The 18,227-nt window shown below is 56.7% G+C and overlaps 2 protein-coding genes across 5 annotated transcripts; both read right to left on the bottom strand.

The window, feature by feature from the left end:
* Nucleotides 1-110: 110 nt before the first annotated feature.
* On the bottom strand, nt 111-1,598 carry EXOSC6 (exosome component 6). The gene has a single exon (XM_083851997.1). It carries the CDS (start codon nt 1,489-1,491, stop codon nt 649-651), a length of 843 nt encoding a protein of 280 aa, XP_083708123.1. The 5' UTR covers nt 1,492-1,598; the 3' UTR covers nt 111-648.
* Nucleotides 1,599-1,607: 9 nt separating this feature from the next.
* Nucleotides 1,608-16,603, bottom strand: AARS1 (alanyl-tRNA synthetase 1). Of its 4 annotated transcripts, none has more exons than XM_083851962.1 (21): nt 16,464-16,603; nt 15,798-16,007; nt 14,660-14,848; nt 13,775-13,920; nt 12,850-13,041; nt 12,086-12,230; nt 11,259-11,404; nt 10,665-10,773; nt 10,424-10,574; nt 9,922-10,046; nt 9,562-9,706; nt 8,728-8,906; nt 8,084-8,197; nt 7,104-7,310; nt 5,960-6,144; nt 5,520-5,628; nt 4,640-4,753; nt 4,154-4,273; nt 3,630-3,716; nt 2,262-2,375; nt 1,608-1,897 (listed from the first exon to the last, which is right to left on the bottom strand). In XM_083851962.1, the coding sequence occupies exons 2-21, from the start codon at nt 15,939-15,941 to the stop codon at nt 1,712-1,714; spliced, it is 2,907 nt and encodes a 968-aa protein (XP_083708088.1). In that variant the 5' UTR covers nt 15,942-16,007; nt 16,464-16,603; the 3' UTR covers nt 1,608-1,711. The 4 variants fall into 4 exon arrangements, with proteins under 4 accessions (XP_083708088.1, XP_083708089.1, XP_083708091.1 ...); XM_083851963.1 differs by having other exon boundaries at nt 16,096-16,470; XM_083851965.1 differs by lacking the exon at nt 16,464-16,603 and adding an exon at nt 16,091-16,431.
* Nucleotides 16,604-18,227: the final 1,624 nt, after the last annotated feature.

The following is an 18,227-nucleotide window of genomic DNA, read 5'->3' on the forward strand; positions in this document are numbered from 1 at the left end:
GTGCTGAGGCGAGCCCCAGCAGAGCCAGACGCTGGCTCCAGCTCCTTTTCCCCCAAACCAGGTCAGGGTTTGCAGGGAAGAGGGCCCCAGCACTCAGGCAGGCAGAAGACTCACCAGAAAAGCCTAATTTATTGTAAAAAAAACCAAACCAAAACAAAGCACAATGTCTCTGCCACCCTGGAGCACCACGGGCAGGAGTCACGGAGGTCCAAAGTCTGTGACGGGACACGGTGGTCATGGTGGGGATGTCGCAGTGGGGACGTTGTGGTGCCAGGGCTTGTGGTGGTGCTGAGCCTGCGGGTGGCCGGGCAGGATGCGTTGGGCTGAGCTGCCCGAGGGTCTCCAGCGTCACGAGGGGTGGCTCAGGTGGGGAGTCTCTGGTGGCGCCCAGGACGGCTTGGGGAGCCCCTAGAATTGTCCAGCAGCACCAGGGGTGGCTCTGGAGGGGTCTCCGGCGATGCGAGAGGCGGCTCTGCCAGGCTCTGAGGGCCTCCGGCAGCGCCGAGAGCTGCTCCGGGGGTCTCCGGCGGCACGAAGGGTGGCTCTGCACATCTCCGGCCGTGCGGGGGGCGGCTCGGGCAGGCCCCGGGGGTCTCCGCCGGCACCAGGGGAGGCTCCCGGAGCCCCCAGCGCCACGGGGGGCGCCCCTCAGGCGCTGTGCGCCGCGTCCCTCCGCCGCGCCGCCCGCAGCAGGCTCTGCCTCAGCACCGGGTACAGGCGGTGGCAGCCGTCCAGGCCGAGCCTCAGCGCCTGCCCCCAGCCCTCGGGGTCCCCGCCGCGGCCTCCGCCGAGCACCGCCGACACCTGGTTGAGGGCCGGCAGCAGCGCCAGCGTCAGGCGGGCGGCGGCGCGGCGCTCCTCGGCCTCGCCGGGCTGCAGCAGCCAGGGCCCGGCGGGGTCCCCGGGGTCCCGGCAGAGCGCGCAGCCCACGGCCAGGTCGTACATCTCCACGCCGGCGTCGGCCAGGGCCAGCGAGGCGGCGCTGACGGCGGCGGCCAGCGCGGAGCCGCCGTCCTGCAGCAGCAGGGCGCTGACGGCCAGGCGGGCCCGCGGGTACCGCGCCAGGCGCACGGCCGGCTCCAGCGCCTCCCGCAGCGCCGCCGCCGCCTCCCGCTCCGCCTCCCGCTCCGCCGCCCCGCCGGGCCTCGGCCGGGCGCCCCGGCCGCTGAAGGGGGCGCGGCGGAACTCGCACGCCAGCCGCCCCCCCGCCGCCGCCGCCGTCCCCCCCGGCTCGGCCGCCTCCCGCGGCCCCCAGGCGGCGCACAGCACCTTGGTGCCGCCGCTCAGCTCCACGTAGGCCGAGCCCTCGGCCTGGCTCAGCAGCCCGGCGCGGGCGAAGAGCGGCCGCAGGGCGCAGGGGTCCCGCGGCGGCGCCGCCGCTTCTCCCTCCCCGGCCCCGTCCCCGTCCCCGTCCTCCTCGGCGCCCGCCGCCCACAGCGCCGGCGGCTGGGACTCGTCCGGGCCCCGCAGGCGGCGGTGATCCAGCGGCATGGCCGCGGCAGGAGGAGGAGAAGGAAGAGGAGGAGGAGGAGGAGGAGGAGGAGGAGGAGGAGCCCGGCCCGCTCCGCCCCAGCCCGCCCCGCAAGCAGCAGCAGCAGCAGCAGCAGCCGGAGGGCAGCGGCGTTTATTGTCAGCTCCGAGGGGCACGGGGGGCACAGGCAGCAGCAGCCGGTGGGGGTCCCGGAGGGGGGGGGGGTCCCGGGGGGTTCCGTCAGTTTTTCAGCTCGCCCAAGTGCAGCCTGGCAAAGTCCGTGGCCAGCCGGAGAGCCTCGGGCAGGCAGCCCACGTTCTTGCCCGTCGCCTGCGCCGAGACGTCCTTGCCGCCGCCTTTACCGTCCATCAAGCCGGACACCTCCTGCACCCACTGGCTGGCCTTCAGGCCCTTCTTCACCGTCTCCTGGAGAGGAAAAGAAGGCAAAAAGGAGCTTGACGTGGAGCAGGGAGGGAAGGTGGGCAGGAGCAGGGCACGGCAGGACAGAGCTCCTCCACGTGCAGCATCTGGTCCTACGCCTAGGGCCACATCAAGTCGCGGCTCTCCCCCTTCTGCTCCACAAACAGGCCCTGGTGCCTCTTCCCCCTGCTGCAGCACCCTGATAACACAAAGCACAAGGCTGTGGCTCTTGCCGACCTGAATGATTTTTGGCCTTGTAACATCAGATAGAGCTGCTGTCTGGAGGCCGTGGATCCTCCACCAAGGCACACAGACACACCACCAAGGCTCACAGAAAGGCACAGACACTCACACAGACTCTCAGAGTTACCTGAGGTACTTGGCATAGGCAGGTGATTCTGCCAGCTTCATTATCTACAGCAAAGAGCATGGTGGCAGTCTGGGGGGAATGAGTCTTGAAGAGCTTCAGCGATTCGTTCAGGGCCTGTAGAGGACAAAGTCACAGTGGCACACCTTCCTCTGGGCTTCCAACCAGCCTTGCTCCAGCCTCCACAGTACTGTGCAGCCCCCAGGGCCCCACGAAGACTTTGAGGACCTGGACTTGCATTAAAACAGGCAGCAGCATCCTGCAGTGCCCATTCTCCCACGTCATCTTCTACACTACCTTTGGCCTCTTGGCAGACTGCCTTCTCCCCCAGCTGCTGAATGCTGGGCACAGCTGCCTGTCCCCTCACAGCTGCAGGGAGCTGGGACTTGCAGAATTCGTGGCTGTGCAGCCCCAAAGCAAGCACCTGTGTTTTGCCTAAGTGTAATGGTAGAAAATGGGGAAAATGCTCTGCCCAGGGTGCGATGAGAGCTCCCAGCAGGAGGGAGGAAATGTTCTGCAAAGAGCAGGACTCGACTACAGTGTAAAGAAGCTGCAAGGGTATCAGACCTGTCCCAAAGGTTTCCCTGTCAGATTGCCATGCCACATTCTCACCCACTGCGACGAGGGCCTCACAAACAAAGTAGTTTTTGACTCCCACACAGCTGCGAGCAGCAGCGCCGGTGTCGAGATGGAGACAGCAATGGAAAAGGCAAGCAGGAGTCTGAGCAGCACCAGCTCCAAGGCTCCCAAAGTGGAAATTTAAATAGGGCATTAAAACTTGGCTGTTCCAGCCTCACAGCACGATCAGCCCCCGCTGCATGGCACTTGCGAGGAACAGTGGTGCAACAGAGCACACACAAGGGAGCTTTTATTCACAATAGAAAGAAATTTAACTTGTGCTAAGGGGGAAGGGGCAGCTTCAGCCCTGGCTAGATTAGAACAGGAGCCTTGCTGCAGCGGATGAAATGCCCTGGAGCTGGGGGGCAGCTCTGTGATCTGGCCCTGTCCACGCTTAGCCCAGGACAGTTTCCAGAGCTGATCTTTAAGCCTGCATTTTTGTGTCAGGACTCCTTTGGGAGGACTTTTGTGTCAGGACTCCTTTACCTGGAACCTGATGCAATTTCCACAGGGGTCCCTATCCTCACCAGATCTGGAAGCTCAGCAAATGGTCAAGACCTCCCCAGCCCTGCAGGCCCATTTGTAAACCCAGTGGGATGCTGGCATTACTACAGAGGTCCTGCCCCTCTTCATTATCGCTGCTCAGGGCTGGTAGGTGGTGAGACGCCTCTGTCTCCCCAAGCAAGCAGAGACCACCCAACTGGTCCTCAGGCACACGGGAGGTTGTTGAGGAGGGACCAGACTTTCCCGTACCTTTGCTGAGGCTCCATTTTCCATTTCCATGATGACCAACGGCTGGTTAGGGTGACTCTCAATGACTTGCTTGGTCTTCTCCAGCACCTGAGGAGAGCAGTGTTCAGACACCCACACATTGCATACAGACATAGGAACCACCCAGGTGGAACCTCCCTGCCGACAGAGGCCCCCAGGGTGCCCCAATGCACCCACGGCCCAGCCTGGAGCAGCCCCCCACTGCCATTCCAGGGACAAAAGATGCTCAGAAGTGCACGTGTGTTCTGCGAGGCAGCAGCAGTGCTGCACGTGGTTCCTCCTCCAGGAAAATCCAATGGGATCTAGAGGCAGAACCACGCACCGCCCTTACCCTGCACCCAGGTGCAGGGACACCACCGCTACGGCAGGAGCACCCCATCTTCCAAGGCAGCAGGCATGGAGGCAGCCACAGCTCAGCTCCCTTCCACACTGGGCACAGCCGGAGCTCCCAGAAGAGCTGCCCATCAGCACCCCCACGCTGTCCTTTATTCCCACCCAGGGCTCACTCGTTTCTGGATGTCAGCTTTGCTTGCACGGTCCAGGTCATCCATAACTTTCTTCAGTGCCTTAACAGCCTCTCTGAGTTCATCCTTCTGCCACTGCGGGATAACAGCAGTGGCCAGTGTCTGCAAAACAGGCAGGGGTGGAGGGTTAAAGGGACAGGTGACCGTGGCAGGAGGCAGGGCACGCTGCACTGCGCTCATCAACCTCAAGGGCCTTGTCTGGCAGAGCCTGATGAGCTCCCCTCTCCCAATGTCTGACAAGCTCAGGTGTGAGGCTGCAGCTCCCACAGGATGCAGGGCTGGGACCTCTCTTGAGCTTGTGTCCTACAGGGTGCTGGCACAAGACTTCAATTCACCAGCAATTAAACCCTTGAGACTAATTGAGACGAAGTGACCCCAGGGGAGACGGAGGAGCAGGAAGCTGAACTTGGGCCTCATTAAACCAGCCGGTGCTGGCAAGCAAGGCCCCAGCACTGCCGCCACCCTCACCTCGCTGAGGTCCGTGATCTCCTTCTGCACATCCTTATTGGGAGCTGTCTGGACCTTCACCTTGGCGTCCAGGGCTGACAGCAATTTCTTGAGGCTGTCCACTTTCCTGAGGGCCTAGCAGAATGCATTTTGAGTTATATCATGCAGGGAGAGCTTCCAGGCTGGGCTCCTGGCCATCCCCATGAGAAGGGTCAGGAAGGCTGCAGCCCCAGGCATGGAGTTCAGTAACTCCTAGGCAAGTAGCTGAGCCATGCAGTGCTTGTCCAGAGCCACGGTGTGACGCTGGCCGGACTCTTCTTTGCCAGAAGGAATGCCAAGATCCTCCCAAAAGAGGACAGCTGCTCCCACATCAACCCCCTTCTTCCACTTTAGGCAGCACCAGCCCAAGCTCGCCCAGGACCAAAGCCACCTGCCCCTGCAGCAGAGGACTGCACAAATGTCAGATGGGAACAGCTCCCACCTCCCTGTTCCTTGCCATCCCCACACCTGACGGAGACCACAGTGCCAAGGGGCTGAACAAGTTCTGGGGTTTGCCAACTGCTGAGAGCTCTGCACCTGCAGCCCATTCTGCAAACCACCACGAGCTAACCCTGCAGCCACCTCTGCGACCACCCCGGGCCCTTCTACCACTCTAACACGGCAGCTGCTGCCGAGACTTCCCTCCCACCCCGATCTCTCTTTGTGCTGCGTTGGCAGAGTCCAAGCCATGAGTCCCTCAGGCTCTCAAGCCAACATACCCTTGTGCTGAGTACCCCAGCAGGGACACTGGGCAGATTTAATGAAATCAGCCTTGGCAAAGGGTTAATACGTGTGCACGCACATGCCAGTGGTTTCCTGCAGGGCTTGGATCTCACAGGAGAACTCTCCTGCCTCCTCTTACCTTCCGAGCTTCGGCTCCGGTGACTGCCACTATCCTCCGGATGCCTTTAGCAATCGCTTCTTCTGAAACAATCACAAAGTGGCCAGCATGGCCGGAGTTCTGCAAGTGCCTTTGGAAAGAACCCAGAAACAGACCCATAACAAGAGAAAGTTACAAGTCCACCTCTCATCTCAGCAGGATTCAGCACGGAAACCAGAAAACCACCCTGTCAGGGAGGCACAGCCAGGGACAGACAGAAAGCCCCACCTAGCCGCCAAAAGCACAGCAGTGAGGGGAGGGTGGCAAGGCCCAGCACTGCCAGAGACTCTGCATGTGAGCAGGGACAGCGTGCAGGCAGTTTCCCTATTTGCCCACCATATACCCGCACCTCAACAGCCCCCAGGAGCCCAGGCTCCACAGGGACTCCTTTACTGCCTTCCCCTGCCTCTCCTGATACTCACGTCCCTCCGCAGAACTCGATGGAAGTGATGGAGCCCGCAGGGCCAGAGGGGTCGGCCAGCAGCTCCTCCACAGGGATGCCAATCGAGACCACGCGGACAGGATCGGGGTAGGTCTCATCAAAAACTGCCCGCAGTCCTTGGATAGCTTTGGCTGCTGCAAGAGGGCAGTCCTTGGCGTAGACAGTCTGCAGAGCACAGGAAAGGGGTGCAGGTGAGAGCTGGTCCTGTGAGCTGTGACTGAGGGCCTGCATTTCCAGGGTATCCTGACTTCCTCTGAAAGATCCTTAGAGGGAAGTTACATGCCTCACCTGACCTGGGGTTTGTGGAGCTGCAGGGATCCCAGGATAACTGACAAATCTTCAAAGCCCCCTTTGCCTGTGCCTGCTCAGACCTGCTGTGCTGCTGTACATTCAAATGGTTTCTAACTGGGAACTCCTGAGCAGGACCTCTGAGGTCCTCCTGGGGTCTGATCTGGCACAGGGCTGGCACTATACAGAGCAACTCTCTTGTCTTTGAGGACACATCACCACTCTGATAAACTCCTTGGCTTTTGCAGACAATATGACACTAGAGCAGGCAAGGAACCGCTCCAACCCTGCAGAGGGCTCGGTAGCAATGAACAGATCAATGTACATGGAGGTTTCCCACTCAAAATCCTCTGAGGTGATGCAAATCCATGCACAGTAATACATCAGCAGCTCAGAAGACTCCTACTAGGCCAAATTTCCACTATCCCAGATCGTCCAAAAACTTGACTCAAGTTATTTTTTTCCTGAGTATACCTTTACCAGCCAAACCCAAGGATCAAAGAGAGAGAGCTGGCCCCTGTATGAGAGGTCAGTGGGAAAAGGTGGACAAGGCATAATCTTCCTCTCTGCCCTGACACGCTGGGGAAATGGCAATGCGACAAACATTGAACTGCACTGACAAACAGTACAATGCACAACTCAGTCCCAGGGAGGGGAGCACGGTGAAGGAATGGGATTCAAACCAGACTCCTCCTGAAAGCTGGTGCCTCAGCTGTCCACTGAGCCCAGTCCAAACCCTGCAGCAAGCCAGGAAAAGGATGGGATCCTTCCCGGAGGATGGGGGCAGCTAAGCACCATCCCACCCCACAGGGCTCACCCCTGCAGCCCGTACCCACCTTTGCCTCCTCAATCATCTGGTTGGCGATGCCTTCAACCTGCTTGATTTCCTGGGTAGACAAGGCTCCCTTGGCTGTGAAGTCAAACCGCAGCCTGTCCGGTGCGACCAGCGACCCTCTCTGGTCAGCCTCTCCCAGCACCGAGCGCAGGGCGAAGTTGAGGATGTGAGTGGCCGTGTGGTTGCTCATGACCGGCCTCCGCCTTGTCTGATGGAGAAAGGCACCGTTAGCTGGGGTCCCGTACTAGGGCCATACTGGTCCCAGGATCACCTCTGGCACTGGAAGTGGAGGCTAACATGCTCGTTCAACAGAAGCCTGAAGTAGCTGAGGTGACCAGGAACACCTTGCTGCCTCGGAGCCTCAGCTAAAAGAGCAGGACATTCCCCAGCACATTTGTACGTGGCTTTTCCCTGCCAGTCCCCTTGCTGGGCCTTTCTGGAGAGACACCAAGGACAGAGCAGGTCACAGACACTGATCTCCACTCAACAGGGAAAAGCACTGCAAGACGGGAGCCTCCTCTCTTGCTCTAAAGGTGCCTCTATAGGGAGGGGAGATGCATTCTGCAGACTGGGCTCCATCCAGCACTCCCTCAGCAGGCTGAGCCTGCTGGAGCTGTATCTGGAGCAGGGCAGACAGCCCAGGCTCTCCACTGCCATCGCAATGCTTGGGGCTCAGTAGACATCCAGCTCCCAGTCAGGACCAGAAGTGTGGTTCTGCTGTTGCTCAGCAAGACCCAGCGAGTGTGGATGAGCCAGCAGGGTGTTATCTGCCTCATGGAAGGAGGAAGCCAGATTCCAGGAGGGAGATGCCCTGACTCAGAAGGCCTGGAAGGGCCACGTTGCTTGCCTGAATCGTGTGCTGTGAGGAGAGGAGGACCCGATCTCCAAGTCTGCAGAGCAGTACCAATGCTGCTCCAAAGAAAGGAGACAAAATCCGGGGACAAGAGATGAACCCATCTGTAACACTGTGCCTTAACTCACCTCATCGATAGACAGCAGGACCTGGTCTCCTACTTTCAAGCTTCCATACAGAGTTCCTATGTGAAGCACGTAGCCTCCGCGGACCTGCACGTTCTTCACAGTGAATTCAGTTTTCTGTACAAAGAGGGAAATGCACACAGTGAGGGGGGTGACAGGCCAAAGGAGGCACAGAGTCCAGCCAGAGCCCTGAACTACAACCGGAGAGGCATCAGTGAGAGCTGGACTGGTACACGAGGTATGAGAAAGCGAAATGTCCCCAGGCAGAGCACACAGGGCCATGAAGCAGAGAAGGGAGTGAAAGAGGGGCGTTGTTATGAGACACAGCACAGCTGAAAGAGGCCCTCAGCTCGAAAGCACTGTCCTTCAGCACAGCCACCCCAGCAGCACCACCACCAGAGGCACCCACATCCTGGCGACAGCCTGATGCTGCAGCAGAGTTCAGCACAGCCTCCCAAAAAGCAAAAAGAGCCAACTCCAGAACATCTGTGCCATGCTGCACCCCTGAAAAGGAACTCTGTGCAGTTCCCAACACCTGCCACAGACAGGAGATCCTTAGAGCTTGCTTGGCCCCTTCTCCTCTGCACACATCTGCCCAGCCCCAGGTCAGACCGAGACCAGTGAAAGGTTCTCAGTGAAAGACTCACATCCTCCCTGCTGTCGTCGTCCTTGACCATGTAGCCCTGGTCGTAGATCTGCCCACCCTGCTCGGCGTAGAAGCAGGTCCGGTCCAGCACTATCCCACACTCCTGGCCAGTGGACACCTCCTCCACAAACTTCTTCTCCCTGCGGATGGCTTTCACTGTGGCCACAAGGCTCCCAAAATCTGTCACCAAGACAACAGGCAGTGTCAGTAAAATAGGAAAACCTTGTGGACACCACACAAACGAACTTCACAGCAACACATTCCAGGAGCTATCACATTTGTAGAGGGTAAAGAGGAAGAACGAGGGCAACAGTTGGATAACAGGGAATTTCATTCAGTGCTCTCCGTGGCAGGCACAGTCACTTCCTTCCACATCTACGAGCCTGGTGGCTCCTGCATCTCCACCAAATCAAAGAATGAGCAGAAAGAGCCACAGCAAACAAAGTGGGCTGAGGAGCCTTTAAGGACCAAGCAGAATCTGCAGTCCCCTGTGACACTGGCAAAGGAGCAGCCGGGAAACACAAACACGGGAGTGTGGAGAAGCAAAGCTGCAAGAACTGGAATCCCCTTAAGTCTCTTTGATCAGGTCAGCAACAGATCTGAACAGAAGGGCAGACCTTGGACAGTCTTGCCCTTCTCTTTCTCTGCCCCACTTGTCACAAGCAGGCTATTCACCTGCACCCATTTCCACTCCCACCTCCGTGTCCCAGAAAAGACGAGCCCAGAGGGGACCTTGCTGAGATGCGTGCTAGGAAGACAAATCAGCTTCCCCCAAAGACATGCAGGAGGAAAGGGTTTGGCAGCAGAGGTTGCTTCTGAGAGGGCTTTCTCATACCGTAGGTCCCGCTGGGATCTGACGTATAACCGTACTTTGGTGAGTCATCAGTCACCTCCAGCCCTTGGGCCCTTAGCTCTTCGATGGCATAGATGTCCAGCATGAGGAGATCCTCCCCGCCAGCACCCTTGCCCTGGGATTTGAGCTGCCAATGACAAGCATCAAAGCTTAAGAAAACCTACCCCAGCAGCAGCGGATGCCAGTGCTGGTGTTGTGCCCTGGTCTTTCCCACAGGGCACTGGGAGCTTGAGGGGAGAGTGCACCCCCTAAGAAAGGAGCAGAGACCCATAACCACAAAATAAAATGAGGGGACTCCTCCCTGCCCACTCTCAGCCCAGCTCCCCCACAGCTGTTACCTACCTGTGCATTTTTCCGCTCTTCTTCAAAGCCCTCCATGTCCACAACGAGGCCTTTCTCCTCTGCAATCAGCCCAGTCAGATCCACAGGAAAACCGTAGGTGTCGTAGAGCAGCCAGGCAGTATCGCCTTCAGAGAAAAAGCAGAGAAGTCATCATGCCTGTTCCATGAGCTAGTGCTCTCCCCTTGCCTTTGTGCTACTGCAGGACAAAGAATGGGGCTGGTGAACAGGAACAGCTAAAAGGCTCCTCGCTGACAAACAGCTAAAAAGCTCCTCGCTCCTCCTCAGGGCACAGAGATCGCACTACCATGGGCACCTCAGAGATCTGAGCAAGTGAACACAGGCCAGAGAAGAGAGGGGCGGCCCAGCTCTGAGCAAAGATCTTTTGATTCCAGCTCTGTGCCCACCCCACCTTCCACCATCTCTCAGTTCCCAGCCCAACTCAGCCCTTGGTCCCAGACGGTAAATGCCTTGCGGTGCATACAGACAGGAGCCACAGCCTCACCGGGAATGGTTTTACTGTCGCCCAGGCTCTGGATCTTCCTGTCCAGGATACGTCGTCCTCTGCTGAGTGTTTTCAGGAACTGATCCTCTTCTTCATTGATAATGTCCTTCACCATATCTGGGTCCTTCTTCAGCTCGGGAAAGGCATCTCCCTGCAGACCCAAAAGGATTCAGCATGGAGATCTGCACACCTCAGCAGATGAAGTCTTCAGCAGGTACAGTGGAGAGGGGGAAGAACTCACCAGTGACTGCACCACAACGTCAACCAGCGTAGCAAAGAAGCCCTTGGGGGCGTTGAGCTTCTCATGGGAGTAGCGCACAGCCCGTCGGAGAATCCGTCTCAGCACATACCTAGGAACAGCAGAGCCCCTCAGTGCAAACATCACACCTCTGATTTGTTCTCGGGGGCTCCACCGGCACCCACCTACCAGCACTCCCTTCCCAGACCTCAGCCCCAGGACTCAAACTCACTGTGAGCTTAAAAGTCAGTCCTGTGAGTCCAGCAGAACCCACGGCACAGCCCCCCAGCCCAAACTTCATTGCCTTTTTGACAGCAGCACTGCACAAAACAGACTTTTGTGCCTATCTGTCCACAGCAATCTGTTTTGGGCATTCATACAGCAGGACTGGTACTCACAAGAACCCTCAGACCTGTGTGTCCTGGCCTTTTGGGAGGATTTTGCCACAGGGATACAAATGCACTGAGCAAACGCTCTGCTATCTGCTGCTTCAGTGATGAATTCAGGCATCCCAGAGACACAGCAGGTCCCACTGCCCTCAGGAAAGCCGTGCTGAACAGAAGGGGTGCAGCAGCACTGCGGCAGCTCCCTTCTTACCCCCTGCCCGTGTTGTCAGGTCTGCCCCCGTCGGAGAGGGCCAGCGTGATGGTCCGCGCGTGGTCCGCCAGCACGCGGTAGGCCATGTCAATGCCGTCCGCGTCCTCAGCGCCGACCTGCCCCATGTACGGCCTGGCACCCGTGCCCTGCGCAGAGAGAGGAGAAGGCGTTAGGCAGACGGGGTGATAACGGACAGCAGGGATCTGGCACACTCCTCTGGGAAAGGGGTGACTCGGTGAAGCCGGGGAAGACGGAGGGCTGTGAGGCTGTGCGTGCTGCCTGCGCTTCCAGGGCTGAAGGGTGTCCAAGGCCAGAGGGAGGTAAAGCCAACTTATCCCACCATCAAGAGCCCAGGACAGAAGAGGGAGGGAGGGGGGCAGAGCATACAGGGAACCAAAAGGGAAATCTATTTGGCTCACTGGCTCACGGGCTCTGCCCTGGCATAACCTGCCCAGCCAAGAAACCTTTAAAATTCTGTCACATGGGACAGGGTCCCAGCCCCCTCTTTTAGAGCACTTCCATCTGTACCCAAGGGAAAGACATTGCTGTAACAAAGCAGTGCCTGCAAGTGGTGTGGTTCACTGGAAACACCTGGGAGAACTGCACTGCTCATGTCCCTTGTTCTCTGCAAACATGCCCCAAGGCAGCAATTACCGGGCCAGCCAGAGTTCCCACCCTCGGCAAAGTACAAACCCACAGGGCTCAAAGCAGCTGGGAAAGCAGAGACCTGCAGACATGACCATCCCTGTCTGACCTGCCCCGTGCATCTCCCCAGAGACCCAGGGAATGGATGCAACTGGATCAGGCCCTGGCTCTCCAGTTTGTACCTTTTGGATGGCTTCAAAGTAAGGAAGGAAAAGGTCGGTGTCATAGTTGGACATCTTGTTCTGCAGCACCGAAACCAGCCGCTCCAGACCCATCCCAGTATCAATACTTTTCTTGGGAAGAGGTTTCAAGGTGCCATCAGCTTCCCTGCCCAGTCACAAAAAAAACCCACAAGCTGTTAAGGATGGAGGCTCTGCAGGGGCATCCCCAACTCTCCTCTCACCTTTATCACATCTATGACACGGGCCCACAGACAAGCCACACACAAGGCAGCTTTAATAAAATAGAATTAACAAGACTCAATGGCAACTTAGACCCAGAGGAGGATGGCGTTTATGTCCAACGGATTCCTGACCGATGAACAGAGAGAGCATTTCTAGTCTATCCCCAAAACCAGCATGACTGATCTCTTCTATACAGGTGGGGCCAGAGCATCGCAAAGCACGCAGCTCCCAGACAAGTGGGAAGGACAAGCAAACCCAGTCCTCCTGGTCTCAAGAACCCGATGGGAGACCCTAAATGAAAAGCAAGGCTCCAAAGGTGCTCCCCAGGTCAACAGCAGTGTGCTCAGCCTCCCCTACAGCTCTCACTTCCACCAGTGGGGCAACACCAGAGTTCGGCAGCTTCCTACAGCACCCAAATTGCCCGTGATGCTTGCAGGTATAGGAACAAGGGCACAGCAAACAGCAAAGCAGTACAGAGGTGCCTGGGTTAGAGCGCTGGGAGCGTAGCCAAGCTGCTGGGCTGGGAAGCAGGGCTTACTCACCTGTTGAACTGTATGAACACCAGGTTCCAGATCTCCAGGACGTTGGGGTCATCCTGATTGACCAGGTGCGAGGCATCCCTGTCCCCGATCCGGTCATAGTGGATCTCACTGCAAGGGCCACAGGGGCCTGTGTCTCCCATTTCCCAGAAGTTATCCTTCATATTGCCAGGCAGAATCCTGCCCTCAGGCAGCCTGTAACAAGAAACTCCCGCTGACCAACAGAGGCAAGAATTCCCCCACCTAAGGAGGGATCTCACAACAGAAATCTCAGTGCGCTACTTCCCTGGATGAGCAGATGAATCGTGAGGGCAATTGAAATTACCTAGGGGTAGAACATCTGCCTTACAAAGAGAAAAGAGTGGGACTGGAGAGGACGAGGCTGAGTGGCAGACTATGACTGAGGGTTAGAAAAATCCCAGAGGTTCAAAGCAGAATCAGACACACTCTGAAGGCACAGGTCCCCAGGCAGCGACTAAGAGGAATACACGGGCGATCTCTGAACATACTTAAACAAATGACTGTGGATGCTGGGAAGGGAAGATGAAAAGAGTCGAGACCACAGTCAGGGTTGCCTGCTTTCCTTGAACAGCATCTTCTCGACTGCCCTCAGAGGCAGCACACTTGGCTGGACAGACCACCGATCTGACCCAGCATGGCCCTTCTTATGTTCTTAAGCTTACACAAGAGATTTTGAAATGAAAACTCTAGGGCCTGACCCGAGTCTCAGTCTTTTCTATCTAATGCCAGTGCTTCCTTTTGGCTTTGTAGCTCCACCACCCTGCAAACATTATTTGTGACATTTCAATTTTGTTAAAACCTCCTGTTATAAGTGCTCTGCCTCATAGCCCATGGCATCTTTCTCTGAATAAAGCCACATCGCTACTGTTCATCAAAACACGCAGCTTTCTCGGTTAAAGGCCCTCACCCCAAATTCAGCCAGATCTGCTTGCATTCCAGATCTGGTTGCAGTCCTGCAGCCTCATTTCCACCAAAGTAAGTGACGTAGAGTCTTTCAGCAGGGATGCCAAACTCCTTGGTGAGAAGGTCCAGTGCCAGTTTACAAGCAAGCTCCTGCAGAAGGAAAGATGAGGTGAGCAAGTGAATGCAAACAGAGCCTCTCTTCAATGTGCAGTACCTGCCCACGCAGAGTACTGGCTACTGTAGGTATCCCTGGCTGCCTTGGATCTACCCAATAAGTCTCACAAACATGCAGAAACCTTCCACACCAAGTCTCTCCTGAGGTCCCCTTGTATTACCAGCTTTAGCAGACAGAAGCTGGACCAAAGCAGCTCTCCGCTCTGAAACAGTCAAGAGCTTTCAGATTTTTGGCACAAGAAACAGGCAAATTAATATACACAGCAAAAAGGGCATGAGAAACATCTCACACAGCTTTCCAGTTATCATGTTCTCTGTGCAAAAAAAAGCCTTTGAAATCTGCTGTTATGCTGTATTCTTAACATCCCCGTTGTGATATGAACCCTACACTAGCAAGAAGCTTGGGAAAAGGCATTGATATTTCATGATCACTCCTATATGAGGTCCATCTAGTCACACAGCACATGCAATTCCCCACAGCTCCAGGACAACCACTAAAACCTCTACAGGAAGACTCCAAACTGCCAGACTTAATATAATCAGCTTTGTCAACCTTAAGTAATTAATCACAAAATATTCTGCAGTCTCAGGCACTTATTCCAAGGAAATCAAATGTATGTTAAGAGCTACTCTGTTTCAAGAGATTCTTATTCCTCTTGGCAAATGCTCTGCTGAGTTCATAGAGACACATAATTTTCAGATTAGCCTATTTTACCTTGAAGTAATCCCCAAAGGACCAGGACCCCAACATCTCGAAGAAAGTGTGGTGGTAGACATCTTTTCCCACGTCATCCAGGTCATTGTGCTTGCCCCCAGCTCGGATGCACTTCTGAGTATTGGTAGCTCTGCTCAGTTTAGCAAGCGGGTGCGAGGGGTCGATAGTGTTGAGGAAGATGGGTTTGAACTGAGAGGACAGAAAAAAGGGGAAATCAAGGAGCCTGTTTTCATATATTGAAAGCCCTAGCAAGGCAGTGTCATCTACATCACAGTACCGCTGGTCTGGATGCCCCTGAGGCAGCCTTCAGAAAGAGCCTGCTGTCTGCTGCATGTGAGGAGGATGCAGGGCCCAGCACACCTGCACATGTGCCTGAGGCACACCAAACCCCAGGACTTCCAAAGGGACTGAAAACAGCCAGGTTCCCAATTGCCAAAACCATTGAAAACTCCAGCAGAACTCTTCCAGCAGCCCAGCCCCAACTGCTCATTAAAGATACTGTTACTAGTTTGTGCCAAGATTCTCTCTGCCACTCTTTGCAGCACTAGCTGTGGTCCAAAGGGTCAAGGAAGAGAGACTGGCAGTGCTCATGCTGCATCACAATCAGCCCAGCAGGCACAGGAACTTCTCCCAGCGATCTTGCCAGCTCTGCAATAGCACATGGCACTCCAGCAGACACACCAGCCACCTCTTTGTGACCAGAAGAAGGAGAATGCAACAATAATTTTCCACACGATCCACAGAAGAAACTCCTAATTATTTTGTCTGTTTGAAAATTCTATCTTCAGGATGCAAAGGGCCAAATATAAACCTCACTTTAGCGAAACCAAAGCAACCAGCTCAGCCCAGGGAGCAGGCACTGACAGGTGAAGGGAGAACTGAACTCCCTGCAAGCTGAAGCACTTACAGAGCCAACCTTACATGGAAAGGAGTCACCTAAAAAGAGAAGGGTAAACGCACCGCCAAGATGTTGTCTGCAGGAGGTTTTAAGATCCATTTATTGCCTAATAAACAATTGCTAAGTCCTGTTGTCCAGTAGAAGCTTATTAGGAAGAAATGGGCACTCCAAAAGCTCTGCATACAACTTCAGATTGCAGCTGCTAAAGGATATGTTCACAAGGACCAGAGCGAGACCTACCTGATTCATACCAGCATTAGCAAAGAGCAGCGTGGGGTCATCCAGGGGGATTGTAGAGGAAGAGTGCACATAGGTATGCTGGTTTTCCTTGAAGAAGTCAATAAATCGTTGCCGGATCTGGCTCGCTGTCAGCGTAGATTCCATCTTGAAGCTGCAGGTCACAGCTGTCCAAAGCAAGCAGAAGGGAAAGCGGCAAGGCCCCGGTGCAGTCTGAGGAGACAATAATCACAGAATCGTTAGGGTTGGCAAAGACCTTCAGGATCATCTGGCCCAACCATCCCCCTGCTACCAACGTCACCGGCTCCTGTGCGCTGTCATCTCAGGCAAGAACATCAGGACCACCGCCTTTATCTCCTGCAAGGGCCCTTCCGCTTCGATAGCCCTTCTCAGCAGCCCCTCGGTTTCGCGATGAGCCTGCCCCACGCGCTGCTGGCCCAGACCCAAGCATCCCCCCCCCGGCCAGGGGGGAGCCCACGGGGACCGGCCCCGCGCGGAGCCACCATCGCCCGCAGGGCCCCGGCGAGGAGGGAAGGAGCCGGCCCAAGGGCACCGGGGGAGCCGGGATCAGCCCCGGCCCGATCGGCCCCGGCCGCCTGCGAGAGGTCCCGGTCCCCGGTCCCGGTCCCCGGTCCCGGCCCCGCGCCCCCCGCCCGGCCCCGGCCCTACCTCGCCGGGCGCCGCCGCCGCCCCTCGCTCCGCGCCGCCGGCCTCACCGCAGAGCCCGCAGCGCCCGCCGCCCGCCTCCGATTGGCTGCCGGAGCCGTCGCTCAGCCGAAGCCCCGCCCGCTCCGCCTCTCCCGGCCACGGGGAGGGCCGCCCGCCGGCTGATGCAATGGAGGGACGCAGAGGCCACGTGACGCGGCTGGGGTGAAGCCGAGCGGGGGGGCGCCATTTTAGGGTTGCCCGCAGCGTGCCCTCTAAGGGGGCTCGGGGGGCTGCCCCGGGCCGCGATGGAGGGAAGACCGTAGGGGCCGGGCCCTGTGGCCCCGGGCCTCCTGCTGCCCGGTGCAGCCCCGCATGCGATCCTTTGGCCTCGTCCCCTCCTGTGGAGGGCACAAGGAGCTTCCCAAGGCTCAGACCTAGAAGGTCAAGAGCTTACAAAGCCATGGGTCAGAGGTGACAAAGTCATGGTGCAGCTGCTAATTGGCAGGCTCCTCTGCTTGCGTTCCTGTACAGAATCACAGAATCACAGCGTGGTTTGGGTTAAAAGGGACCTTAAAGGTCATCTAGTCCAACCCCTGCCATGGTCAGGACACCTCCGACCAGGCCAGGTTGCTCCAAGCCCCATCCAGCCTGGCCTTGGGCACTGCCAGGGATGGGGCAGCCACAGCTCCTCTGGGCAGCCTGGGCCAGGGCCTCACCACCCTCTGAATGAAGAATTTCTTCTTAATGTCTAACCTGAATCCGCACTCTTTTAGTTTAGAGCTGTTGCCACTTGTCCTATCACTACACTCCCTGACAGAGTCCCTCCCCAGCTTTCCTGTAGCCCCCTTTAGGTACTGGAAGGCTGCCGTATGGTCTCTCCAGAGCCTTTTCTTCTCCAGGCCGAACATCCCCAGCTCTCAGCCCTTCTTTGTAGGAGAGCACCTCCTCTGGACCCACTCCAGCAGGTCCATATCCTTCTTATGCTGGGGGCCACAGAGATGGATGCAGTGCTCCAGGTGGGGTCTCATGAAAGAGTGCCGTGTCATATCAGGTGCACCTCTGAAGGGACTGTGCCCCATGGAAAGTCCATGCTGCAGCAGGGTTAAGGGTTCACTGCAGTGTTGAACTCTATGGCCTGGTCCAAAGGGGAAATGGGTGGAGACTGTAACGGCTACGCTTTTAAACTGTTGTAACCCACAATTTGAGTTGCATGTGTTAGGAAGTACTACAGCAAGAACAACTCTAACCAAGGAAGGACAAGCTTCACAATAAACAGTGCAAGTGCAGCAGTGACCTGATCTGAGGTGGCTTTGGCATGCAAAAACTCAACGCAATGCACCACTTCTCCTGTCCTGAGTCAACACCATAACAGACAGAGGCCAAGTCATGAACTAAACAAACTCAGTGGACATGTTATGGACGTTTTATAGATGTTTTACAGGGGTGGTCCTCTCCATCCAGCATGGTTTCGCAGGTGTCTTGACAGCATTGCGCTCTTGTAGATAAGTCTCATCTCTTCCCTACAGCATCCCTTCTGGCTGCTGTTGGAGCCCTTCTGGCCCCAAGTTGTGTCTCCTGAGCCATGAGCAAGTCTGCACTGCTGTCTTGCTTGGCCTTGGTTGCCATCAGCCACTTCCAAACGTTGCTTGCTGCTTGCCTTCCTCAGCTCTGTTGTCCTGCAGCCGATCCTGGTCCTTCAGCTCTCTTTGCTTGTATCAGCTGTCTCCTTTCCAAGTAGCCTGGAAGGAAAAGAGGAAACTCCAGTCTTGTTGGTTCCTAATGGCA

This window comes from Anser anser, assembly GCF_964211835.1.
Source record: "Anser anser genome assembly, chromosome: 11".
NCBI lineage: Eukaryota > Metazoa > Chordata > Aves > Anseriformes > Anatidae > Anser > Anser anser.